This window comes from Callospermophilus lateralis, chromosome 18 (assembly GCF_048772815.1).
Source record: "Callospermophilus lateralis isolate mCalLat2 chromosome 18, mCalLat2.hap1, whole genome shotgun sequence".
NCBI classification, from domain to species: Eukaryota; Metazoa; Chordata; class Mammalia; order Rodentia; family Sciuridae; genus Callospermophilus; species Callospermophilus lateralis.
Window position 1 is genome coordinate 14,757,078 of NC_135322.1, and position 26,000 is coordinate 14,783,077.

Below are 26,000 nucleotides of genomic sequence, written 5' to 3' on the forward strand. Positions count from 1 at the left end.
GCCGCCTCTCGGGGCCCGTGGAGGGACTGGCCACCTGGGGAAGAGGGAAGCTGACTCTTTCCTGTCCACACTGTGGTCCCTCCAGGGGCACAGTGACCTGTGTGGCATGGTGAGTATGTGCAGAGACCCCAAGCCCAGTGCCCCCCTTCCTGGCTGGGTGACATCTGTGAAGGGGCCGAGGGAGGGCCTTGGTCCGGGGCTCCTCCTGTTTCCTGGGCTGTTGGACACGTGGCCACAAACGGGGCTCAGACCGCGGCTCCCACGTCCTGGAAGCCCAAGCCGCAGATCTAGGAGTCAGCAGGGCCTCGCTCCCGGGAGCTTTGGGGACAATCCTTTGCCTCTTCTGGCTTCTCCCAGAGACTGGAGACCACACACAGCCACAGCTGCGGGCTCTGTTCACAAGGGTCGGGCTCCTGGGTCCCTGAGGACACGTCTCCTGGGGACACCGTTCAGCCCACTCGGGTTGAATGAGGTCAAACCAGGCGCTTAGAAGAGGCGGGACGCAGTTGGATTTGATGGTGGCCGATGGCTCCTGTCTGTGTGATTTGGTTCCTCTAAAATCTAAGGGCTTCAGCAGGGAAATGGGGGTTTCTCGAAAAATAAAAAATCAGAACATTTGGTGACCTTCAAGGCCAAGAGTCCTGGGCAGGGGCTGCCCCTCCAAACTTGGCCCTTGGTTCTCACCCGCTTGCCTACCGATGTCCCCGCCTGGCCATGGGGAAAAGTGAATTCGAGGCTCCTGGGCCGGGCTGAGGCACCCCACCAGCCCACGGCCTGGCCCCGACTTGGGGCTCAGTCCCCACATCTGGGAAGTGGGTCTTCTGATACACGTGGGGTGTTGCCAGAGGCATGAAGTGTGGACCCCGCAGGAGCCACTGAGGCAGGTGGATCCACCCTCTCCTCTCCTGGCTACACACCTGGATCCCTTTTTTTTTCAAGGGTGATTTACGACTGAGCCCCGCCCCCAGTCTTTTCTTTTTTCTTTTTTTTGGTCGTTGTGTGTGAACAGCGCACCTTTATTTCATTATTTTTATGTGGTGCTGAGGATGGAACCCAGGGCCTCACACATGCTAGGTAAGCAACCCCCAGTCCTTGTTTTATTTTTTTTATTTTGAGACAGGGTCTCGCCAAGAGGCTGAGGCTGGCCTCAAACTTGCAATCCTCCAATCTCAGCCTCCTGAGTTGTCAGGATGACAGGGGTGCGCCACGTCGCCTGGTTTACCTGGATAATTTTTACCTTTGATACCTGAGACTTGGGGAAGTGCCCTTTGCTGAGAAAATAGCCAGAGCACGGCCATCAGCCACTAAGGTCTTGCTTCTCCCTCGGCTTCTTTCCCTTGATCCCCAGAGTCTGTCCCTGTAGTATTTAATTGGTATTTTGACTTGCAAATGAGGACCATTGTTTATGCCCTTAATTTGTAATGTGAAGGCAGGGACCTGCTATTTGCACTTCCTCTGTGTCTCAGTGGCCTGACTCTCCTCCCCAGGGCCACCCTTGGTCCCTGGCTCTGACAGCTGCACAGGAATCCTGGGGACAGCCCCCCATTTTTGCACTGTCCCCAGAAAGGGCACGCAGGCTGCGTCCAGCTCCGGCCCCATAAATAAAGCTGCGTGGCCACCCTCGAGGTTGGTCTCCGTGTCTAGACTGCACATGGCTCTGGGAAGTCCCAGGGTGACTGCTGGAGTGACTGGAAGCTGCATGTGTCCGGTGCCTAATTTGACCAAGGCCGACTTGACTTCACTCACTGCGTGAGACGGCATCGGGTCGTCTGACTTGGACTCCTCTGATGACCCGCGTCTGTGCGCCTTTGCGTGCCCTTGTTGGTCTTGGGTTCTTTCTTCTCTAGACTTCCTCTTCGCACCTTTGCCCTCGTGAGGCCAAGAAAATTCAAAGAACCATTGAGGCGAGGAATCACAGTTCCATAGCTTTGAGGGCCACAGGGCTGTGCAGAATGAGACTGCATTCCCACGTGCCTCGCGCCCAGGTGCCGTGTGTGACTGGCCCACGGAGAAATGCTGCTGCTTCTGGGTCAAGTCCTGGGAGGAGAGCGCCCCACCTTTCCCAGCTCTTTGTGGTGGTGTGGCCTTTTGTGCCTTGTCCCACGAGGAGCGCTAGTTCCAATGAAGGAACGAGGTGGAAGGAGGGTCGCTGGGATCCAACGCCTCAGAGGGGGGATCCCACGCGGCTCCGCGTCTCACCCGAGCAGTGTGGACCTCAGGGGTTTGCACACTTGAACAGTCCTTGACCCGTGTGGTCCCCAGCATGGCAGGGGTACAGACTGCTTGGCTCCACCCAGTTTCTGATTCAGCCTGGGGTGGGACCCAGAAGTTTGCATTTCTACATTCCCAGGCTGCTGCACTGGTCTGACCTGTTTAAGTGGCTCATCTGGGGCCTCTCACCACCCTCCCGCCTACGGGCTAGCACCCCTCAACTCCTCTGCCTGGACCCTGGGCCTGAGCACGGCCACAGCACCTCCTGGCCCCGAGTCGACGTCCGTTGCTTATGGAGGTTGGTCAGTCACACTTGGGCAAAGTGAGCCCCCTGTGGCCCCAGGCGGCTGCCACCAGGCTCACACCCGCCCTCTGAGCGCCCGATCTGCCCAGACTGAGGCCTGAGAGCCACGGCAGGCGCAGCGGGACCAGCCGGCTCTGCCATCAGGAGGCACCTGAAGCCCAGGGTGGAGGCGGGGGGTGGGCCACAGCAGAGGCAAGCGGGCCTCCCAGTGCTCCCGCAAGTGACCACACTGGCCCCTTGTCCCAGCATGGCACGTGGGTGGCGGCAGCTTCCTGTCTTCACGGGTTGCTGGGCTTTTTGCCCCCCCCCCACCTCCCCTGCTGCCTGCGTGTCCCTGACCCACAGCGGCTGCTCCCTGGGGACAGGGCCTGGCACAGCTTCCCCTTCCCCCAGGACGTCATTCCACTGCAGTGACAGGGCGCCCCAACCAGCAGTCACCAAGGAGCCTGGCGTGCGCCTGCCTGGACTCCTATTTTCTGGAACAACTCGCACAGCGCAGCAGAGCCTGCTCCCCAGCCCGTGGTGGGCACTGGCAGAACTGCCCATGGCCAAGGCCGTCCACTTCACTTTAGGCTGAGACAGAGCCAAGCCTCAGTGCAAGGCGAGGGGTGTCCCCGAGAGCCGCCCCCCGCGGGCCCTCCTGGCTGGGTCTTGGTCTCTGCCTCGTCTTGCAGCTGGGCCTCCTCTTTCCAGAACGTGCCATTCCCTGGGCCTCAAGAAGGTTCTCGTGCTGCGGTGGCTCCTCACTCTCAGGCTTAAGTCTGTCCCCGTGGGGACCCCGCGGGCTGAGCACAGCTCTGGCACCGACAGTGAGCGCCAAGGACGCCCAGGCGAGGGCAGGTCTGGCGGACCCACCTCAGCCCACCCCGCCAGCAGGCAGAGGTCCTGGTGCCAGGGTGCCCTCTGGGCTCCAGGGGGAGCTCCTGTCAGCCTCTGCCCGCCTCTTGGGCGCTGGGGAGGAGGCAGGTGGTCACCTCCGTGCCACCCACTGGGCTCAGCCCCTCGGCTTAGGGGACGCCCTCTGCTGACGGAGTAAGCAGCTCAGGCTGGCAGCTCCAGGTCACTCAACTTCATCAGGTCCCTAAAGACCCCGTCTGTCTACTGGCCCGTCTGTCGCGTGGCCAGTCTGCTGTCACTGGCTCATCTGCTGTCACTGGCTCATCTGCTGTCACTGGCTCATCTGCTGTCTGGTCAGTAGTCACGATGAGGGTGAGATCAGCTCAAAACACTCTCGAAGTTTCCAGGAAACTGTCATTTGGCAGCTGTGGCCCGTGGACTCACCCTGCTGGGCTGCTTCCAGGACCGGGGTCTGTCCTACTCCTGTCTGGGGCACGGGCGGGGGACCGTCACAAAATCCCGGTCAGCCAGGCCCCTGCCCATGAATTCCCACCCCAAGCAGCCAGACCGGGGCCTCAGGCACCACACGCACAAACCCCACAAAACAAGAAAATGTTTTAATTGTAAAACTCACTTGGCGCAGGAGGGCGGGGCAGGAACCCGATCTTCAGGCAGTGGTTCTGTCCCTGTGCCACCCCACAGAACAAGGATCGTCTGTCCCCAGTTGGGGACAGGGCTAGTGTTATAAAATGACAATATAAATAGATCTCTAGAAAACGGAGGCTGTCTGGTGCAGTAGTCAGGAGCTGCAGAGGCGGGGCTGGGGCGGCCCCCTGACCCCTGCAGCCCCAGGGGTGCGGGCTCTGGAGAAGGCCACTCTCAGACATTCATGATGGACCTCCACAATGGCTCAGGAGGCTGGAGGCCAGGCAAGGTCTCAGAGACGCCCACCTGCGGGCTGAGGACAGAGGGACTGCCAGGTGCACACGCAGGCACACGCACTCACACACCTTCCATATGTCCCCGCCTGCAGCGACCCTGCTGCAAGTTCCCAGCGACGTGTGGGCCGCCATCCGTCCGACCATCTGTCCTGGAGACAGACGCAGGGGAGGGCCTGCCCCGGAGGGTGGGGTCCTAGGAGCCTCACTTGCTCCAAGTCCCTGTGTTTTTCAAAGTCACAAAGTCCCAAACCAGAGTTCAGTAGTAGGTCCCACAAAGCCCCCAGTGAGGAGGTGGCGCCACACGGAGTGTCTCGTGGGCTGGGAGGAGTGGGGACGCTGCCCTACTGGCCTCCGGCAGGCAGGGTGACCCAAGGGCTCTTTGGTTCAGGGCCAGGGTGCTGGCCTCATCTGGTGCGGTTCTGGCGCATGAGGGGCACGATGCTGGCGGGCGGCCCGGCCTTGGTCAGGAATGGGTGCTTCAGCAGCTCGGCCGCCGTGGCCCTCTGGGCCGGGTCGCGCACCAGCAGGCGGTCCAGGAAGCCCTTCAGGGACGGCGACACCTGTGGGGGAGGCAGAGGAGGGTCGAGAGAGCCCCGCACTGGGCCCAGGGCCAGCTCTGCTGCCACCTCCTCAGGTCACCCTTGCCTCCTCTAATGTGCTGATGGCACCTGCTGACCAGGGAGGGCCCTGAAGCCCGGGTTAGAGTCTGACCTGGGGCAGTGACCACCCACGGCCTCTGGGGCTCACTTCCTTCCCACTGCTGCGATCTGGGAGGACGTGGCCACAGCCGGGCCCTGCGGTGGGCCTGACCTGTCTGGGCGAGCGGGCAGGTCCCGGCCCTGCCATGTGGCATGTTCGGCTGGGCGGCACCTCTGGGGACGATGAGGTGCGGGACCCTGGGTGCCATGTCTGGGGCGCAGTCCCACCTGCCCCTCACACTGCCAGGGCCTGACCTTGTGCAGGTTCTTTAGTCGCGGTGGCAGGTTGTCCCGAATCATCTTCATGGCTTTGAGGGGTGGCTCGTTGAAGTAGGGGGGCTCCCCGTCCACCATCTCAATCACCATAACCCCCAGTGACCAGATGTCCACCTGGGGGGAGGGACAGCAGGCTGAGAAGGAGCGGCCAGTCCGTGGGAAGCCTTGGGTGAGGATCTGGCTCTGCCCTCGCCCTGTTGCTCCTGGACGCCTGGACCCAGGATGGCCCTGACATGTCCATCTGCTCCACCTGAGGGTCTGCCCGCCCGGCCCTGCCCGCCTGCTCTCTAAGGGCACTCGCGCCTCCTCCGCTGAGACCTCCCTCTCAGTGCACCAGGTCTAATGTGGCCCAATGTGGCCATGACCTAGGCTGCTGGGTCAGCTGTGGGGATACAGGGCACGTGACCAAGCTGAGCCAATCAGAGTTAGTCCTGGGACTTCAGCAGAAACACCCAGGAAACAGCGAGGCTCTCCCAGGGGAGAGCGTCTCCCCCAGAGACCGCCTCTGCTCCATCGGGGGGCACCTGCCGGGCACGGGCCACCCGAGGAACTCAGGGCTGGGGAGGGAACAAACACGTGGTGGCTGTCGGAAGCCTGGGATGGTTCTGGGATCCACGAGCTTCACATTTTTCTGAATCTGATTGTGAGGGTTTCTGTCAGTCTCAGACGTTTCTGAGATGTCCCCTCAGAGTCACACCAGCTTCCCCTGCCAGAGTGACCCCACTCCAGCCTGAGTCCCCCATGTGCTTCCCAGGGTGCCTTTCTCCTGGCCAGGCACTGGGTCAAGTCCTGCGGATTGATCAGGGAGGAGTCCTGCTCCAAGCAGCTACCGGCGGGAGGGACACAGGCCAGGGCAAGGAGGGGACACAGGCCAGGGCAAGGAGGGGACACAGGCCAGGGCAAGGAGGGGACACAGGCCAGGGCAAGGAGGGGACACAGGCCAGGGCAAGGGGGGGGGGACACAGGCCAGGGCAAGGGGGGGGGACACAGGCCAGGGCTGGCAGAGGGATGGCTGGAGAGTGTCTGCCCTCCCCAAGGGGAGAGGCCCCTCAGCACATTGAGAGTGGCCATGAGGGCACTCGGGCTTCCCCACTGTGAACTCCCACAGCTGTGGCCCCTTCCCACACTGACCACTTCTGCCAGCATTCTGTTCCCATTGCCAGGTCCCGGGCCTGGCCCAGAACCAGAGCTCCACCAACGACGAGAACACGCATCCGCCCTCTTCCACTGCACTGTCCCTGCGACCGCTGCCCAGACTGGCCTCCTCAGCCCAGCACCAGGGCTGTGCTGCAAATGTCACCAGGGCGGCTGGGCCACTGCGCTCACCTCTGGGCCGTAGGGAAGGCGGGAGATGAGCTCCGGGGCCATCCAGTAGGGTGTGCCCACCAGCGACTTCCTCCGGGGCACCTCCTTGCTCACCTGGGCGCAGAACCCGAAGTCTGACAGCTTCACCTGGGGACAGAGAGCCAGGTCAGGGCGTGGCCCTGGGGGCAGCAGAGGGGCCCGCCAGGCTCTCTCCTTGCCCTGGACACCTTGATGCCACGGCACAGCCCAGAGGTGAGAGCCGGGGTCTGCAGCCGACCCCTGCGGAGCCCTCGGGGTCTCTTATCTTGGAACAAACTCTGTAGGGGACACCAGGTGCCCTGGGGCTCTTAAGGGAAGTGGCCTGAGTCCTGCACATACCAAAGGCCGGGTGGAGATGGGGACAAACAACACACTGTGCCCCAGTGTGTGTGTGTGTGTCTGTGCGCGTGCACACGCGTAGGGGTGGGGGAGACAGAAAGACAGACAGACAGACACAGCTTGCCTTGGCAACAGCCAAGACCCCAGAACTAAGGGTCTGGAATCCTGGGCCCCTCCCGACTACTGAGGGTATCTAGATCTTTCCAGAAAACACGCTCTCAGGGGGAGCCTGCCATTTCAGGAGGCTCACAGATGCTCCCAAACACACCTGTCTAGAGCCTGGGGTTCTCCACCTCGGGCTCCATGAAAACCGCGCACCCTCTGCCTTCACCCTCTGCGCTCCCTTACCCGAGGACAGTGACGTCCCCCTTGGGTTATATACAAGTTCTGGGTACAGTGTGGCTCCCGCACGGCCCTGGATTCAGAACCTCAGTCTACGGCAGGGCGATGGCTGGGCGCCCACGGCCCGCCGGGGCTGGACTGGAGCTGCTCAGCGGAGGCAGAAGCACCTGGCCGAGGCCCCCTGCCAGTCTAGGAGCCTGCCCCTGGGCCCAGGTCTGGACTATTCCACGGGAAACAGATCAGCTTACTGCTCCTCACAGCCCTGAACTGAGGGTCAGCACGTGTCCCCAATGGCAGAGGGGACCTGGGGAGAGGTAGGGGAGCACCAGCAAATGGCCACCCGCCTCCTCACCCTTCCATCATGGGTCAGCAGAATCGAGTCACTCTTGATGTCCCGGTGGATGACGCCCTGGGCGTGGAGCACAGACAGGGCCTGCAGCACGGCCAGGCACACGGCAGCGATCTGCTCCTCGTTCATCCTGCGGGGGTGAGGGCCAGTGGGCGAGGGGCAGGGGGCAGTGGGCGAGGGGGCAGTGGGGAAGGGGGCAGTGGGTAAGAGGCAAGGGGGTGAGGGGCGAGGAGCAAGGGGGCAGGGGGCGAGGAGCAAGGGGGCAGTGGGCGAGGAGCAGACAGGGAGGGCCCTGCTTCGGGGGTCTGAGAGGGACATGGCCCTGACTTGGGGTATGGGTGGGGGATCTGAGAAGACACAATCCCAGTCAATGGGGGACACAGACCTGCCTTGAGTGGGGACGGGGAAGAATCTAAGAGGACAGGGACCCAGGCTGGGGCTCATGGCACTGCTGGCTGAGATGTGGCCTTACCCATCCTATCTGGGGGGACGTGACCCTGTCACGGGAGGGGGGTGTGAAGGGGAGCTTGGGAGCCAGCAGGCTGGTGGTCAGCCAGGGTGCAGCCACCCGCGTACCTGGTGTGGGTGACGATGTCGGTGAGGGCGCCGCCCTCCAGGAACTCCATGACCACCCAGAGCTCGTCGCCCACCAGGTAGCTGTTGTACATCTCCACCACGTTCTCGTGCTGGTAGTCCCGCATGATCACCACCTGGGGGGGTGTCCGTGAGGCAGGGCGCAGCGCCCCCCTTGGGGAGGCTCCACCCCCACTGCTGCTCACTGGTCACTGTGGCCTTCCCCGCTGCCCAACAGGAGCAGGCCTTAAAGCCAGCTGGAGGCCCGACACCTCCACTGGGGGGCCGACCCTTCACCCCATGCACCACCCGGCCTTCTGACCCCAACCTCCACTCCTGCCTGGGCAAGCGGTGGCGGGCCCTGACCACCAGGCTGATGCTGGAGAGGGCCGGGCGAGCCCCGCAGCCTGAGGTGAACAAGACGCACGTGCGGGGGCGAGAGGCCACAAGGGGAAGCCGGGCCTGCGGGGACCCTGCCCACAGGGGATGGGCAGGCGGGGTTCAGAGAGCACGGGGGGGGGGGGGGGGGGGGGTGTTCCAGGGAGGGCCAGGAAACGCAGAGACAGGAGGACAGGGGCTGTCCCCATGACCTCCAACCTGAGCTCCTCTGAGGAATCCTGCATCAGAGGAGGGGGACACTTCTCCTACCCAGACTCCCCGGGGGACAGAGCCGGGAGCTGCCTATGGAAGAGGCCACAAGAGCCAGAGCAGGAAGCTGGACAGACCAGGCGCCTCACTGGGGCCAGATCAAAAAGGACCTCAAGGGACAGTGAAGGGCCAGGGCTCCACCTGAGAGCACGGGGGTGGGCGCTGTGAGGGTCTGTGCAGCGGAGCGGGACGTGGCTGGCTTACATGGCAAACACCCCTGGCTCTTTGGTGGGGGGGGGGCAGGGATTGAACCCAGAGGTGCTAACCACTGAGCCACATACCAGCCTGATTTTTAAAAAAATCTTAAAATTTTGAGACAGGGCCTCACTGAGTTGCTTAGAGCCTCAATAAATTCTGAGGCTGGCTTTGAACTTGGGATCCTCCTGCTTCAGCCTCCTGACTTGCTGGGATGACATCCATGTGCCAGTGCATCTGGCCCCCCTGGGCTCTTGTATGGGGACTGTTTAGGGGGTGTCCAAGAGGGGAGGCTGCATAGAGACGTGGGTGGGGGACAAAGAGAGTCCAGGACGTTGTCCTAGAGACAGAGACGGGGTGATGGGGTCTCCTGGAGACAGGGAACCAGAGGAGGAACAGGCCTGAGGGGATGATCTGTAGGCCAGCTGGACCCTGATGGGTGGCAAGGCCCAGGGGACACTGAGGGAGGGCCTCAGGGGGCCCCAGGACCTCCCCTGGAGGCTGGGAGGCACACTGGGATGGAGGGGTGGGCGCTGTTAGGGCGGAGACAGAACCCTCCAGTGGGGAGGTGGCTGGCGCAGGGAGCAGGAGGGGAGAGCCGAGGCCGCGGCCCCCCGGGCACTCCACCCAGAGGCACCCTCCCTGCCCTGTCCCGAGGCCTGGCTGCAGCCCCGCCACCCACCTCGTTAAACAGGAGCTCGCGCCTCTGCTGCTTACGCAGGTCCATCTTCTTGACGGCCACCAGCTTGCCGGAGCTGCGCACTGTGGCGATGCACACGATGCCCGTGGAGCCCTCCCCGATCTTGATGAAGTTGTCCAGGTAGGAGCGGGGGTCCCCGGGGTCCACTACCAGCTGAAGGGCGGCCCGGAACTGCTCATGGGACACTCGCTGTGGCTCCCGCTGGGGTGAGCGGGGTCCAGGGGGCCCGGCAGCAGGGGGCCCGGCGGGGGTGGCGAGGGCGCGGGCCGGAGGGGCCAGCTGGGGCTCGGAAGCATGGGGGCCCAGCACGCCGGGGCTGGGGGTGCCGTGGGCTCGGGTGGGAGGCCGGGAAGAGGAGGACTGGGGGGCAGCCAAGCCCCCTGCCGAGGGCCCGTTCGGGGCCTTGCTGTGAGGCTCTCCCTGAAACAGAAGAGAGAGGGGGCTGAGGGGCCAGCGCAGCTCTGTTCCGAGCTGAGGGACAGACACATGGTGGTCAGGATGAGTGACGCACAGGGGCTGGGCCTGGACTGGGGCTGGCAGGCGGGGAGTGGGAAGCAAGGGGCAGGGGACAGTGGGGGATGGATTACCTGGGCACCCCGGGGCGGGTGGTCCGTATCGGCCCGTGGATATGTGTTAAAGGGCCTGCCGGCCGCCAGCTTCGCCCCACTGGCCAGATTGGCAGGCTGGGGGGTGCCAACGTCAGGCCCGGAGAGGGGGCGTTTGTCCCGGGAGGACTCCGGGGGCCCTCCTGGGCCCTCCCTGGAGGACTTGGGCCTCTTCTCGGGCCCCACCCGCCGCCTGTCACCACTGCTGCCCCCCGCCTCGCTGCGGCCAGTGACCCGGCCTCGGCCACCAGACTTCTCTGGGACCCCTCTGGCTGGGGTGGCCTGCTCCTCGGGCATCCCATTTTCCTGGCGGGCACGGGTCGGGGGTGGCGGGCTGTCTCTCCGCAGGGAGTTGGAGCGTGTCACCGACATGTTCTCAAACTCGTCCAGCAGCAGCGTGAGGGCCCCATCCTTGGCACTTTTGCTGCCCCGCACGATGGTCTGGGGTCCCGGGCAATGGCAGGGTGGGGGCCAGGCAAGGAGGAGGGGACACAGGAAGTGCATCCGATAGACAGGACGACACAACACAGAGACAAGACAGAGACGCAATGAAGAAATGCCAGGGGGTGATGGAGGGGGACGGGAGGGCGGGGGAGGGGGCTGGGCCCGCCCCCACCACACTTCAGGGCAGGAGGGAGCCAAAGGAGCACTCGTCAGGGCCCGGCTGTCACCCCAGAGCCAGGAGAGATGGCACCCCTAGGTGGCAACCCCTCATCTGGCTCCCTGGACCGGAAGAGTCCTGCTCTGGTGGGAGGAGGGAGCCACCCGCCCCATCGTCAGCTCTGAAGAGCCGTGAGTGACAGGACACTGTGCCGGGGCCCAGCTGGGCACGTCCTCCTCTACAGGCTACCCCCAAACCAGCTCTCTGCTCCCCTGGAGGCCAGAGGTGGGGTGCAGGGACAGTGGACATGCCTGGGCCCAAACTGCAGGGAAGGGGACCCTGGGTGCCACATGGCCAATGCAAACGCAGCCTGCAGCAGCCCTCCGCAGCCACCACCTGCCTCCCGTCAGGCAGGGCTGTGGCCTTCAGGGCTCTCCCATACCCGCTAAGCTGCAGACACACTGGGCATGATGGCCACGCCTGCTATCCCTGCAGCCTGGGAGGCTGAGGCAGGAGGATCCCAAGTTCAAGGCCAGCCTTAAGTAACTCTGTGAGGCCCTGAGCAACTTAGGGAGACCCTGTCTCAAAATAAAAAGTAAAATGGACTGGGGAGGTGGCTCAGTGGTTAAGCGCCTCAGGGTTCAAGCCGGTACAAGGTGCGAGTCTCAGGGCTCTGACTTGCTGTCCCTCGACCTGGACCCTATATCTCCCAGGGAGCCATGGCCTCTTCCCTCCCACCCTTCAGGTCTTTGTTCAAACTGGGTTTCTCAGGTTCGGCTGACCCCAGCCCCTCGAAGTCCAGAAGGCCAGCTCCCACCTCCCGCCTCTCCCTGAGTTCTTTTTCTCCAGGGACTGACCCCAGTGCAATAGGAGCACACCTGTCCACTGCGGGGCTCTGCCACGTGCCATGTTCTCCCATCAGTTTCCAGTTCCACGACATCTGGGCCCCAGAGCTGCGGCACACAGAGGTGCTCAGCGGCACACAGAGGTGCTCAGCAGATGCAGCAGCCCAGTGGGAAGGGGGCAGGCGGGAAGAGGCCACAGGAGCCAACCATGGGACCTGCTGGGGGCGGGCTCTACCACTGCTGTGGCTCTTTGGCAGCAGGGATAGGGGCCCAGGACTTCCTCTAATGTGCAAAAAACAGAGCCCCTGGTGGCCTGCTGCTGCCCCTGCCTCCTGAGTCTGAGCTCCAGCCTGGAAGCCTGGCCTCCCCTGAGATGCAGGGTGTGGCTGGGCAGTGGGGTTGGAAGGGGGCCAAGAGGCCCCTGGGGCCGTGGGGACTCCTGGTCCAGGGCAGCCAACACAAAGCCCATGGGGCCTGAGGACAGTGTTGGACTAAGGGTCACCTTTGTGTGAATTAAGACAGGCGCCCCTTCCTCACGGTGGGCCAGCTGCAGGGCAGGGCTCCTGGCTAGCAGAGCCAGCTAGTATGAGTCCCGCCTGCACACAGTGGCCACAGGGAGGGCCGGAGCGCCGCAGGAGCAGTGTAGGCACAGAAGACCAGTGCTCACCTACAGAGGTGGCCGCCACTGGGCTGTGGCTGGTGTGTAGCAGGAGAAGCCCAAACACAGCTCTGGACATGAACCCTGCTTTCTAAGCAGGGGCAAAGAGGCCACAGCAGTCAGCACCCTGCAGGGCCACGAGCACCCCAGCGGCCCCAGACTGAGGCCCCGCACTTCGTCCACGGTCAACCCGATGACCTCGGCTCCTCCCCGCCAGGGCACTGGGGGAGGATGAGTCAGCCACAGGCCTGCCAGGGCGCCAGTCTGCCGAGAAACAGGCGTGCCCACCTCCACCCACTGGGGACAACCTGGCTATAGTGCCCCGGCCTGCAGCCCTTGTGGGTCCCATCACCCTTGGATGAAGAGTGGCCTCACCAGGCACTCTGCACCCCAAGGCCAGCCTGACCACCCCCGGGCCACCCCGGGCCACCAGGACCATAATTCTAAACTCCACATGGGGGTGGGCTCAGGGGGCAGAGTACAGGCCTGAAGCCATGTCCCGGCTCCAACCCCAGCCTGGTCGCTGTGCTCAAGATGGCAGAAAAGCCCAGGAAACACGAAAGCCCCCAGGCCTCCCGGGCACCTGCCTGCCTCCTCCACAGCCCGCAGCTCGCCATTCGCTCGCCGTTCTGAGCCGCTCACCCTCAGGCCTGGCCTGGGTCCGGGCCTCCTCTGTGCGCCCTACCCCAGCCCGGACCACTTGGTGCTGGTCATTGCCTGGGAGCAGGCCTGTCCCCCCACTGCCAAGGGGCTCTGGGCAGGCTGGCAGTTGGGTGACTGGCACTGGGGACGAGATTACAGAGCCTGGAGGCCAGTGGACCAGCAAGGGCTTTGGGTGAGGAAGCAGGGAAGTGGGTGGGGAGGCCAGTACTGGGCCGGGCTGTGGGGGTCGGGGAGGCGGTGGCAGGCGACAGTGTACCTTAGGGGCCCCGGGCTGGATGGAGGTGATGCAGGCGGGGTCGATGAGGGGCTTGGGCCGGCGGGCCGACTCCTCGATCAGACTCTGCCACTGGCGGGGCAGCCCCGTGAACTTCTGCTCCTGCTGGTCGAAGCCCGTGTGGACGCGGTGCTCGAAATTGGATGGCGCCGAGATCTCCACCCGCTTCTTCCTCTTCCCAAACATGGCGCCGGGGCTTCGGGCTCCTCTACCAGGGCACCTGCGGGAGGACATGCTGGTAGTGGCGGGCCAGGGGCCAGTGGGGCTTGCCCACACCTGCCCGATGCTCCCTCTCCTCAGCAGTCTCCTCCAGGCCCCGGCCCCGGGTCCGTCCGGCACTCGGAGGTCAGGCACGGCCCTGTCACTCGCAGCCCCCAGCAGCTCTCCCCGCTCAGGGTCAACGAGAAGAACCCCCAGCCCTCCGTGGCCCACAATCGCCCCAGTACTCTCCATTCTCACCTCAGGGCGCCCTCCCTCACCCCTTGGTGTCTTTGGGCGGCTGTCCTCTGCCTAAGCGCCCTGCCCGGCACCCCACGCCCCTCCTCCTCAGCACTGAGTGCTCAGCGAATCCTTCCCCATCCCAAGTAAACTCACCCCATCCCACCGGCCCTCTACCATGTCACCTTCAGTGATGGTTTAACTTGTGAAAAGTCTGTGCTGCTTCTCGTGTGGCCTGCTCGATGTTTCCATCACCCCCTCCAACAGACACCAGGGCCCGGGCCAGGCCTGGCTGCCCAGTCTCCTCCGAGTCCCACCCGGGCCTAGCGCGTTCTGAGCGCTCAGCCATCGCCCCGACCCTGCTGGCCCGGCCCTGACCCTGGGCTCCAGCTGCTGCCCACCTTCAGCTACGACTCCACCCACAGCCACGGACAGGCAGGGTGCCGGGTACCCTCACTGTGACACGAACCTGTCTTTAGGGTCTGGAACTTGTCCTGGGGCCCCCAAGGGGAGGGTGATGGTGGCACCCTACAGGAGCCCTCAAAAGGATGGCAGAGAAGCCAGGTGTCCGGAGCACAAATCTCTCTGCCATTTGCTACCTGGGACCCTGAGTGAGTGACTGAACCCCTCCAAGTGCTGGCCAATCCCACAGGGCGCTGTAAGAAATGAATGAGTGAACAACGTGCCCAGCTCAGGGCTGGGCACAGTGACATCAAGTATTGGAAGGCCGTGCAGGTGCCTGTGGGAGGAGGGCTCCAGGCACTGCCACTTGCTGTGGGGGCCCCGCCCCAATGCCCTAATACATGGGCCCTGGAGTTACACACACCTGGTTTGAGGGTGGCTGGGCTAGAAGTGCCCAAGGGCAGGTGATGTGCCTTCTCGGGGCTTCGGATGACTCATCTGTAAAACAGGGAGAAAACGTCCGTCTGTCCATCCATCTGTCCACTCTATTCAGGAACTCGACAACGGGCCTCCTCTGTGTCCAGCTGTTTGCTGGCAGGTAGCAGGAACACAGTGGTGACCCGGACAGTCTCTGACCTCATGGGGTTGTCTCTATGGGGCAAAAAAATCTGGCCCCCAAAAAAGACAACTCCGAGTGGTCAGAGCTGGGATCCAGGGAGCGGGAGCAGCCAGGGAGGAACAGTGCGGGCTGAGGGGGCTTCTGGAGAGGGCCACGGGAGTGGAGGAGCAGGGCGAGGAGCGACACTCCAGGAGGACTTGCGTCTTGTTCCCAGCTGGCTCCCAGTGCCTGACAGTGCTGGGCGCAGGGTGGCGCCGTCTCATGGCCTAGGGAAAGGGTACTTGCAGAGGGTCTGCGGCCACACGCCCCCACCCCAGGCCTTGCTCTCTGCCTCCTAGGCTCCTCTCCTCAGTGCAGCTCTGAGGGGAATGCGGCCAGCCCTGGCCAGAGAAGGCCGTCCTGGAGAGCCAACCAGGGGAACCGGTCTGGCAGCAGGAGCCCAGTGGGAAGTGGGTGGGGACAGGCAGCCAACCTGTTTCAACGGGTCCATAAAGGCCAGAGGGTGGCCAGAGCCAGGCCTGGCCAGGGTTCCCCCGCTGGCCCTGGGTTCCAGGGCCCGGGTGTGTGGTACGCAGACCTGGGCGGGCAGGGCACCCTCCACTTCCGCCCCAGCCCCCTCTCTGACCCCAGGAGGGTCAGCAAGCCCCTGCGCAGTCTCTCCCCAGCCCTGAACACTGTCCATCTGTCCTCCAGCCATGTACCCCTGGTCCGCCTGGTGGCCCTGGCCGCTCTCTGCTCCCTGGCTCAACTCTAGGTCTCTAGTCCTGGCTCCCAGGGTTGTCCCTACAACCTTGAAAGTCCCCACCCCATCCCACGCAGGGCACTCTAGTTCCTGCTCCGTGTCCCGTGACCGCCCCGTCTTCCGTGCGCAGCCTGTTCTTCGTCTTGAACTTTCCGTGCTGTTTATCAGCTCCTTCTCCCACTGTCGGGCACGAAGGCGGCTCCCACGGCCTCTGGCCTCTGCAGGCACAGGGTCAGCCACGACCTCTCACTAAACCCAGTGGGGGAGGAGCAGATACTAAAGAGGAACCCAGGACCAGGAGGGCGGAGCTGTTCCGGCCCGCTGCCCCACAGCCCCTGCATACACCCCCAAGCCACCTTGCAGGCTACAGCCTCATGCCCCTGTGGGGAAGGGGCAGAGGGGCACACCTCCGGATATTTGCCTGGGCCACCCCTTTCCTCTGGGCACAGCCCCGAGGACAGGACAAACAGAGGAACTGGCCGTGTTTATAATGACCATGGGAGCCCCACCCAGCCGGCTCCAGGCACTGCAGTCCTGGCCAGCGCCTGGCCTCGTGAGCAGGGGTGCAGGGCAGCTAAGCGCCCACAGCTGGCTCGCTGTTAGTGGCAGGGCGACCTCACCGCCCCCGTGAAGGAGGGACCTGGCCCGCCCCATCCAGGGAGCTCCAGCACCGTCCCGGGCAGCTCTGGGGCCTGCGCCTGGCTCCCCCATCAGCAGGCAGCCATGACAGCAGTGCTCCCTGGAGCTGCTCCCTGGAGCGGTTCCGAGGCACCACACGAGCGAGTCCTAGGACGTCCGCATCCAGCCTGTTCGTCCCGTCCCCCTGAACGCTCTGCTGTTCACCACAACACAGGCGCTGAGGCCTGAAACAGGCTGTTCACCAGAACACAGGCGCTGAGGCCTGCCCGAGTCCGCGGGGCCAGAGCCAGGACAAGCCACACACAGAGAGCACTCAGCGCCGGGCACCCAGGCACCCGGGCACCCCTACCTGCAGCTGCACCCGGGCACCCCTACCTGCAGCTGCACCCGGGCTGAGCAGCCGGGCCTCTCCCAAGGCCTCAGTCACGCCCCTCATTTAGCCCGTGCATCTGACCCAGGAGGAAGAAGGGGATAGTACAAGCCCACGCAAGAGACAAGGAAAAAGGCAGCTGGGACAGCCCATGTGCCCAGGGGACAGCGAGGAAGGCAGGACAGACCTCAGCTTGGCCCCTCTGACCCTGAACCTGCAGCTGCACCAGCTGTGGGAGTCAGCGGTGGCCGCCGGCCGAGGTCAGCTTGTATGGGCACTGCTCTCGGACCTAATCCGAGTCTGTCCTCGTGACCAGCCTAGGACACACCCTAATGCTCAAATGCAGAAACCGAGGCCCGGAGAGCGGAACCCCCTGTCCAGGGCGCCCAGGGAGAGGCAGCCGGGATGTGAACCAGGCAGCGGGCAGAGGCTGCGCTCGGCCTGCCTGTCCTGCCGGGGGTGCCGCCAGCTGCAGGGTTCGCCTACCATCATCTCCGGCCAGCCCTGGCCACGCCCCCTCCCTCCCTGCCTGCTCTATGCCCAGACCTCACTTTGCCTCTCGTCCCTGGTCCCTCCAGGGGTCCCCACCTCCTCCCTGGCTGTCCTGTCCTGAGGGGTGTGGGGAGCAGCACGCAGCAGGGCTCCGGCCCCTGCCTCTCTTTTTTGTTTCTCGCCTCTTCAGCCTCCGCCCGGTGTGTGAAGCAGCAGGGAGACAGGACGGCCGCCGTCACCATGAGGGGACCCGCACCTCAGTGCCCAGGCGGAGCTCACAGGCCACCTGCACCTGGGTTCAGTGGCCACTCTGGGTCCCCATTTTGTAGGTGTGGAGACTGAGGCTCACAGAGGTAAAGTCCTTCTCTCCGCTGCCCACCTGCCTCCCCACAGGTCTACATTTAGACGTCCCGTCCTGCCCGTCACCCTCTGCAGATCGTCCCCTGCCGCACTGGCCATGTTGGGTGACGGTGAGCGTGTGTGGCGGGGCTGTGAGTCTTCTGTGTCCACCTCTCCCCTCGAAGGTCAGCTCCGGAGAACAAGGACTGTCCCACCCTGCTCCCTGCGACACCGACACCTAGATGCTGTCCCCCCACCCCCCACCCCCGCAGGCGCTTGGGGAACAGCGGAGAAGGGCCTGGCACCTGCGCCTGCTGCACCTCGCTGGCCACCGCAGACAGGGCCAGGGCACTGGACAGTCAGGAGGGACCCGGGGCAGAGAGCGACCCAGGGATCCCGGGAAGAGTCCAGAGGACAGGCACAGGTGCCCTGAAGTCGTGTCTGATCCTGAACATGAGGCACACGTGTCCCTAGACCACGGAAAGTGCTCAGTCAACAAAAACCTCTGGCGTTCCTCAGCCCCCGCGGCTGGCCCCTCACCTGCTCGTCCTCCCGCCACCTTTCATGAGAGGAAAGTGACACACTGCCCAGGCCCCGTCACTGTGCGGCCCGGGTAAGAACAAGCTCCCAGTGTGACGAAGCCACCTGGTGTGTGTGTGTGCCCGGGCGCACATGTGTGGCCAGGAACCCTCCGGCCAGCCCTCCACCCTGCCCTCCAGGCTGACCCAAGTGGAACTGGGCCATGGCAAGCCCAGGGGACACAGCCAGGGTCACAGACACCCTTTCCTAGTCACCAATGTGAAACCCTGGGACGGAGAGCCAGGGAGGAAGTGCTCACTGGCCCCCGCCCGCACGGAGGCCTCCGCCTGGCCTGCCCTGGCCATCATGTCCACCACTGGTTTTGGGAGGGAGGACGGCTTCCGCCAGGGCTGACCAGCGGGGGTGGGGGGTCTGGCTTCCCTCTGCAGCCCCCCGCAGCTCCTCACCACCCCACCCCAGCCACACCACTCCCTCTGCCACATCTGCCCCACTCCCCCTCCCCCAGGGTCCCCACCTTCTCTATGCGCAGGCGACCCCAACACGCCCACCCGTCCACTCGATGCCGTCATGACTACTGAGGGGACTCTGCAGACCAGGCGGGTGCCCTCAGCTGCAGACAGGACGGCCAGAAACGGGCCTTCCCTGCAGGGCTCACCTCCTGGAAGGAGGCGAGTCAGAAGGTGCCAGGGACTGAGCGGGAGAGGAGACCTGAGGCTGCAGGCAGGAGGGCAGAGAGGCAGAGCCCAGGGAGGCGGGCTCCACCCCTTCCCCAGGGAGACACCACAGCAGGGGAAATCGGGGCTCCTCCGCTCCAGAGGAAGGACCCAGAGGTTCATGGGACATGAGCAGAGACAACTCCCCACACGACCAGGACTGAGATGGGAATGCTGCCTGGGAACAGGGAGCTGGCCATCAACAAAGTTGGGGCTCTGCCTGCGCACCTGGCCCCCCACTGCTCTGCTCTGGCCACCAGGGCTCCCCCCTTGGCCACGCCAAAGCCTGTGGCGTACCCACTGTCCCTTCTGCCCAGAGCTGCGACTCCCCTTGCTGGCCATCAGGAGCCAGCCCGACCCTCGACAAAGCTGGGGTCCGCTTGCTATTTCCCCAGGGCACTTGCCACAGGGTGTCACACGTGGGCCCTTCCCCAGACCCCCTAGGAGAGCATGGCTCCTGGCAACAGCAGCTCTCAGTAAAGACCTGGGGACAAAGACTATGCTACTGCCAACAGGAGTCCTGAACCCGAGGAGGAGCAGGCAGAGGAGGGACAGGGCAGACAGGAGTCCCCAAGCCGCTCTTCCACTCCGCCTCAGAGTCGGACGTTGATGCCTCGGAATTCAGCAAAGAGCCCGGTGTGTGTGCCCAACACTGCCATCCGTGCCCACGTGACCACCCCAGGCTGTCCCCCTGCAGGGAGCCTCACTAACCTCACCCAAGCCTCGTGGCCAGGGCTCTAGGTAAGAGGGCTGGAGGCGGACCACAGAGAGGCCTCGAGAACCCATCAGCAGCCACACGGGGACAGGTCACAGTGACACAGCCCAGAGATGCCCTCACCTTGGGAAGCTGGTCATCGGGAGAGCCCAGAGGCAGCACTGCACCCCCACAGTGCCTTCATACACTGTGCACTTGGCCTGGGCCCCCAGCTGCCCCTTCCTTGACCCACCAACTGCCCCACACCTTGCCATCTCCGAGTAGCCGTCCGTCCCAGCCGGCACTGTCCGTGTGTCACGTGGTCTTTTGATGGGTACCTGCTTCCACCAATGGACAGTAGCTCCACGAGGACAGGACCTACTATCTGGCCACTGCCTAGCACAGGGCTGGCCCAGGGGATTGCGAGTGGCTAAGAGCAAACCACCCAAACTCAGGTACCAACTCACTTCGGCAGGCTCAGCCTCCATGACCTCCTCCACTGACCTCCTCCACTGACCTCCTCCACTGACCTCCTCTTCGACCCTGACGCCAAGCTGGCCCCCAGGGCTGGGAAGTCACAGCCGGGCAAGGCGGAGTGCCTGGGGCCCCTGGGAGGCCAGCGGGTTGGAGGCAGGCTCAGGTTAGGGTGCATCAGGGTGGTAGTTAGGTGCAGGGTGAAGGGGCCTTGGGCAAGGGCTGGGTGGCCTCTCTGATGTGCAGGGGTATCTGGAACGAGCCCCACCCTGGATTCCAGCCAGTGTTGTAGGAGCCAGCCAGGGGGGTGAGGGGGCACAGCCAGGGGGGGTGAGGGGGCACAGCCAGGGGGGGTGAGGGGGCACAGCCAGGGGGGGTGAGGGGGGCAGCAGGGAGGGGGATGTGAACAGGAGAGAGGACGGGGCTGGGACCTGGACGCCTGCTGCTGGCCCATCTCAGGGGAGGCGAGCGCTGGGGAGTGCAAGAGGCCGCCTCGGGAGCTGCACTCCGGGTCGGGTCAGGTCCTAAGCTGAGCGCGGTCACCCAGCCACTGCCCTGGATGGGACAGATGCTGCAGCCCATTTTGGAAAGGGAGGAAGCCGAGTGTCGCCCAGGTTCAGATGGCGAGCACCTTGACCAGGCCTGAGGGGGAGGCCAGCCTGCCCAGAGCCTCTCCAGCACCCTGAGGGGATCCAGCCCTCTCTCTCAGGCCCCACCTTCCCTGCTGGCCCGGGGCACGCCCCCTGGTGTGGTGACCTATCAGTCCCTCCCAGGGCTGAAAGCCTCCTGAGGGCAGGGCCTGGCCTCTGCACCTGCTCTGGAAGCAACCCTGAGGCTCCAGGCTGGGTCCCAGCCGCCACCTGCCTCTCTCCCTCCTGCACTCACAGCCGCCCCTGGACATGCGGCCTGGAGGCCCTGCAGGTCGGCAGAGAGCAGCCCCTCAGGGGCTGAGTGACAGGCCTCTGCTGGGGGTCCACTTCAGGGGCAGCGGAACAGGGTCCAGACCCTGGTGAAGCAAGCAGGTGACAAGGTGGGTGCGTGGACAGACACCTGTGTCCTGTCCACCCCTGTTCTGCCCTCTCCCAACAGCAGCCAGCTGCCTGAGGACAACGTCCCCTCCACGCACAGGGCAGGCGCTGCGAGGACGGACGGCACCCTGCCAAGGGCCCACAGCCGCAGCCCAGCCCTGTCCACCCCGTCCTCCCAGCCAAGGGCTCTAAGCAGGGGCTGGACCAGGCCTGGGCCAGAGCAGGCCAGGTATGGGGGTCCCAGAAGACCCAAACCTCAGGCCCCACCTCCTGTGGGGGTGGGGCACCTAGCAGCAGTCACCAGAGAGCACCTGGGCGGCCACCTGCCCAAACCAGACCAGCTGGTTAGGGCTCTGGCTGGAGGGGGTGGGCTGGGCAGCCCTGGCTGCAGCAGGAAACAAGGTCCCTCTTTCCGTCTCTACAGCGCCTGGTGCCAAAGCCCAAGGCTCCGAGGCTGAGCAGTGACCGGCGTCCTCGGCCCTGTGTGCTCTGTCCTGGAGCTGGCCCTTCCTGGGATCCTGTGCTGGGGGCGGCACCTGCACACACGCCTCCCGCCTCTGAAGACCCCGCAGCAGGCGAGGGCCCACTCTGCACCTCACTCTCCTCCCTGCCGGGCTGACCCGGCAGGCGCCCGCTGGCACACGCCCCGGGATGCGGCCCAGCAGAAGCACAGAGTGAGTCAGCCAGGGCTGGAAACAGCAGGGGCCGCCCAGAGGAAGGCCAGCTGGTAACCGCCGGCTCCCTGGGATGCGACCCAGTGGGTGACGAGTGGCCTCGCACGTGTGGGTTAACAGCCAGAGGAGGCTGAACACAAAACACAAACACAGCGCCTCCAGGTTCTGTCGAGAGTTCACGACCAGGCGAGGGGAGCGCTGCTTAGGAGGCCGGACGCAGCCAGGACCAGGGAGGAGGGGGGCTGGCCAAGGGGGCAGGGTGCCCCTCACAGGGCTCGGGGAGCGGCCCCTGGAGCAGTGCAGATTGCGAAATCATGATTTTAAAGAAAAAGCAGCATGTGCGTCCTGGTCTGTCTGCACGTCCCGGTCTGTCTGCGCGTCCCGGTCTGTCTGCGCGTCCCGGTCTGTCTGTGCGTCCCGGTCTGTTGGCACGGCATGTCTCCTGTGCCTGTCCTGGCCAAGTGTCCCCTCGTGGAAGGGCTGGGCCAGTCCCTGGTGCCAGTTGGTGGCTCTACCCTCTGTTCTCCGACCGCAGCAGGCTGTGCAGGCGCGCCCCGCCTGTGGCCACCGCCTAGAAGGGAATGGCTGGCCCTCTGCGCCAGGGGGCTGTCCCCTCACAGCTCGAGCCCCAGGGCACAGGGTGCCACCAGCCCCTCTGATCTCTGCAGCCGGCCTCCTTCCGAGGGCAGCAGCCTTCACTCTCACGGAGCCATCTGAAGGCCTCTCCCCCAGGGCCTCCCTCGGCCAAGCCCCCGCTGTTTCTCTGCTGGCCAGGGAGACCTCTCAGCCTAGTCCGACTGTCCTTCTCTGCTGCAAACGCGCTCAGGCCTCGGAGTGAAAGCCATCTCCTCGCGGGGTCCCGGGTCCCGGGTCGTGCCCAGCTCCACTCTCATCTCCTCTCCCCCCGGTCACCTGCTCCAGCCGCTCCACCTCCTCCCCACGTTCCCGGGTCCTCAGCAGAGACCAACCTGAGCACGTCCGCCGCGTCGCCCGGGCTGGTGGACCCAGCACGGTCCAGGCCTGTGGAGTGAGGGTCAAGCTTCACACAAACAGAATGAGACCAAGGGGCCTGAGTGGAGTGGACAGCTCTGGCCCAGCAACCGAGGTTGGGAGCCAGGACAGCAGGTGCAGAGGGACGCCCACGAGTTCCGCCCACCGAGAAACAGCAACACTTGTGACGGGTGGGACACCGGGGTGAGGACAAAGAGGTGGCAAGGATGACTGAGACTGGGCAAGCCACAGTGCACCCTGCACCAAGGGCCTCCAGGCCAGACCCAAGGGGAACGCGACCTGGGGCGGGGCTGGGGAGAGGAGGAGGAGGAGTTATCACTCCACCCAGCATTAAGGCCACCACCGAGCCCCAGCAAGGGACACACACACAGAGCAGGGAACAGCACAGAGGGCCTGGAAACACACCTGCAGCAAGAGGCCGAACCAGGTTCTTAAAAATTAAACTATTTTAATTGTGGTGAACACGGTTATTATGGAGGCTTTAGCTACTCACCCACTCTTACTGCACTTTGGGTGGCTTTAAATACATTCACAGTGTTGTGCCACCAGCACATCCACACCGCACCTTTGAATCACTCCTAACAAAAACTCTATCCCACCAAAAATAACTTGCCCCACCTTCCTGCCCATTTGGCCCTGGTGAAGCTCTCTTCTGCTTTCCGCCTGCCCGTTCTCAGTCCCCCACCCACGTGGAATCAAAGACTCTCCCTCTGTAACTGGCTTATATCACTAAGCATGTTTTCAAGGCCTGTCCACATAATAGCACTGTTCCTTTTCATTGCTGAATAATATTCCACTGTGTGCACCATATTTCATTTCTCCATTTGTGTACTGATGGACACTGGGGTGCTCATACCTTTTGGCTGCAGTAAGTAATGCTGCTATGAACCTGGGTGTACGAGTATCTGTTCACGTGCCTGCTTTCACTTCTTTTGGATGTATACCTGGGAGTGGAACTGCTGGGTGACATGGTACTTCCATGTTTATCCTGAGAAACTGCCCAACTGATCCCCAAAGAGGCTGTATCATTTCACATGCCCGCAACAAAGCGTGGGGCTCTGCTCTCTCCACATCCTCTCAGCACTGGTTATTTTTGTTTTAGTGATGGCAGCCACCCTGGCAGGTGTGGAGGGTTATCTCACCGTAGTTAACTTAAATGCAAAATGCACACCTATAAAAATTTTGAAAAAAAAAAAAAAAAAAAAACTAGGGCACTATCTTCAGCATCTAGCACAAGGCGCAGGGCTCTTAGACTGACACCAAAAGCACAATCCGTAAAAGGAAAAATTAATAAAGTGACCTCGTCAAAATTAAAAACCTTGCTCTACAAAAGTCCACGTGAAGAGGATAAAAGACAGGCCGAGACGGGAGGAAGGTCTGCAGGTCACACGTGACCAAGGCCTGCTGTCCCGGGCAGCAGAGCGTCCTCAGGCCTCAAGAGCCAAAACCGCACAATCCAGGCGCAGGGGAGAGAGCTCAGGGGCTGGAGTGCGCAAGGCCTCGCGTGGACAAGGCCGGGGCTCACAGCCCCGCACCACAACAGAAAAAAAAAAAAAAAGAAAGAAAGAAAAATAAGAGGCCTGAGAGATCCCACCAAGGAGGACAGCCAGATGGCAGAGACGCCAGGACAGGATGTCCAATGTCATCAGCCGTCAGAGGCACACTGAAGCCTCGGCGAGCTGTCACTTCACTTTATTAGAAGAGTCAGAATAAAAAAGCCGTGACAACACCAAGTGCTGGGGAGGCCACAGGAACCGCTCACACGCTCCCGGCGGGAACCCCCAGGTGCCGCACCTGGGGAAACTGCCTTAAAACATGCGACCGCCACCCGTCCTGCAATCCCACCGCTGGGTGTTCATCCCAGAGGAACGAAACCCACGTGCCCCACGGAAACCTGCAGGTGGATGCCACAGCCGCTCTCTGTGCCATGGCGAAAGCAGGGACAAGCACCCGCACCTCCCTGACTTAGGGCTCAAGCATGGCCACGCGTCGGCGCAGCACCTGGCGGTGACCACACGCAAGGGACCCACAGCGCGCGCTGTCCGCATGACGCTCTGGGGGCAGGAGCGTGCAGAAGCCCATTCCAAAGGCTGCCCGGGGTGGGATTCCACTCACACGACAGGATCACACCCGGGAACAGGGGGGCGAGTGGCCGGGGTGTGTTAGAGTCTGTAAACAAGTCTGGATGGCGCCTGGCAAAATGCCAGAGGGAGTGGTTTGTGAAGTAACGCCAGTGAGCCATTCAGTGTGGAGATTCCTGATTGGTTGACTGCTGTATCTAGTTTATGTTAATTAGATAAGCTGTGTGAAATGTATAAATACCGCTCCTGTCCTACAATAAACGGCTCCTACTCCTGCTGTATCAACGTACACAAGTTGTTCGTCACCCCCCCCCCCCCCCCCCCGTTATTTTGCTGCAGCCGGACTGCGGCAGGGGTGGGCTTAGAGGACGTCAGGAGGGCTACTGTGATGGTGGCTCCGCACCTGACCGTTGTCCACATCCACGCTGAGTGTGGGCTTGTCCACGGTTTTGCAAGATGGCCTCACTGAGGGGAAGAGGGGAGAGGGCACCAGATCCCCCTTCGCACTGTTTAAAACCCATGTGAATCTACAGTGGTCAAAATAAAAAGTTTACTTAAAAATACTAATAATTTACTTAAAATGCCAGGCCCTTCCCATCCTTTTGCCTTGAACTCTCCTCAAAGCAGACCTCCACACACTAACTCCTGCTCCTCAGCCCAGATGTCCCCTCCTCCAGGAACCCTTCCCAGGTTTCCCAGCCTGAAGCCTGGCCTCCCACAGCCACGGGGTCCCGCCCCCTGCCCCTGCTGTCACCGGACCTGGTATGTATCTACAAGTCCCATGGGGCAGGTCCTCAGCCTGACAGGTCACAGCCAGCCTGTCACGGGGGTGGCTGACGGGCTGGACTCCCAGGAGGCACACAGTGAATCCGCTAAATGAGCGAACAAGTGATGGTGACAACCCCCCTCCATGACACAAAGCCGTCTCCGTGCCCACTCTTGAGTGCTTTCCGTGGATGAGATGTCCCTTACACAGCAGTCTCCACGTGGGAAAGAGGCCAGCAGAGGCAGGGTGGGGGGTGCCACATGTCCAAAGTCACTAACTGAAGGTGGCAGGGCTGTGTGGCAAACCCAGGCAGCCCAGGTGCGGAGCGTGAGTACTCTCTGCCCCAGCGGGTCCCCACGAGGGGCCATAGGCACCTGGATAATGGAGAACGGGGTGGAGGGAGGGGCAAAGGCCCTCTTGCAGGAAGGTCCCTGTGCGTGACAACAGACCTGCAAGGGGGACCAGAGCACCCTTAACACTGCACAGGTGTTCAGGGCCTGCACCTGAGTCCCTTTTGGTGACCTGGGCACCAGCGTGCTCACTGGGAACAGGAAGCACCGCTTCCACTGCTGTTC

The 26,000-nt window shown here is 63.2% G+C and overlaps 1 protein-coding gene across 3 annotated transcripts in view; it reads right to left on the reverse strand.

The window, feature by feature from the left end:
- Positions 1–3,954: 3,954 nt before the first annotated feature.
- The window catches only part of Pak4 (p21 (RAC1) activated kinase 4), a 36,168-nt gene continuing 14,122 nt past the window's right edge, over positions 3,955–26,000 (reverse strand). For 2 of the 3 annotated variants that reach the window (XM_076837741.1, XM_076837742.1), the window contains 9 exons: positions 14,668–14,741; positions 13,386–13,623; positions 10,345–10,803; positions 9,740–10,177; positions 8,218–8,351; positions 7,645–7,771; positions 6,594–6,719; positions 5,247–5,381; positions 3,955–4,853 (listed from right to left, as the gene is read on the reverse strand). In XM_076837741.1, the coding sequence (XP_076693856.1) occupies positions 4,698–4,853; positions 5,247–5,381; positions 6,594–6,719; positions 7,645–7,771; positions 8,218–8,351; positions 9,740–10,177; positions 10,345–10,803; positions 13,386–13,589 (1,779 nt within the window). In that variant the 5' untranslated portion in view covers positions 13,590–13,623; positions 14,668–14,741 and the 3' untranslated portion in view covers positions 3,955–4,697. Of the gene's footprint in view, positions 4,854–5,246; positions 5,382–6,593; positions 6,720–7,644; positions 7,772–8,217; positions 8,352–9,739; positions 10,178–10,344; positions 10,804–12,475; positions 13,354–13,385; positions 13,624–14,667; positions 14,742–26,000 lie in introns of those variants that run through there. The other variant, XM_076837743.1, reaches the window with a different exon arrangement.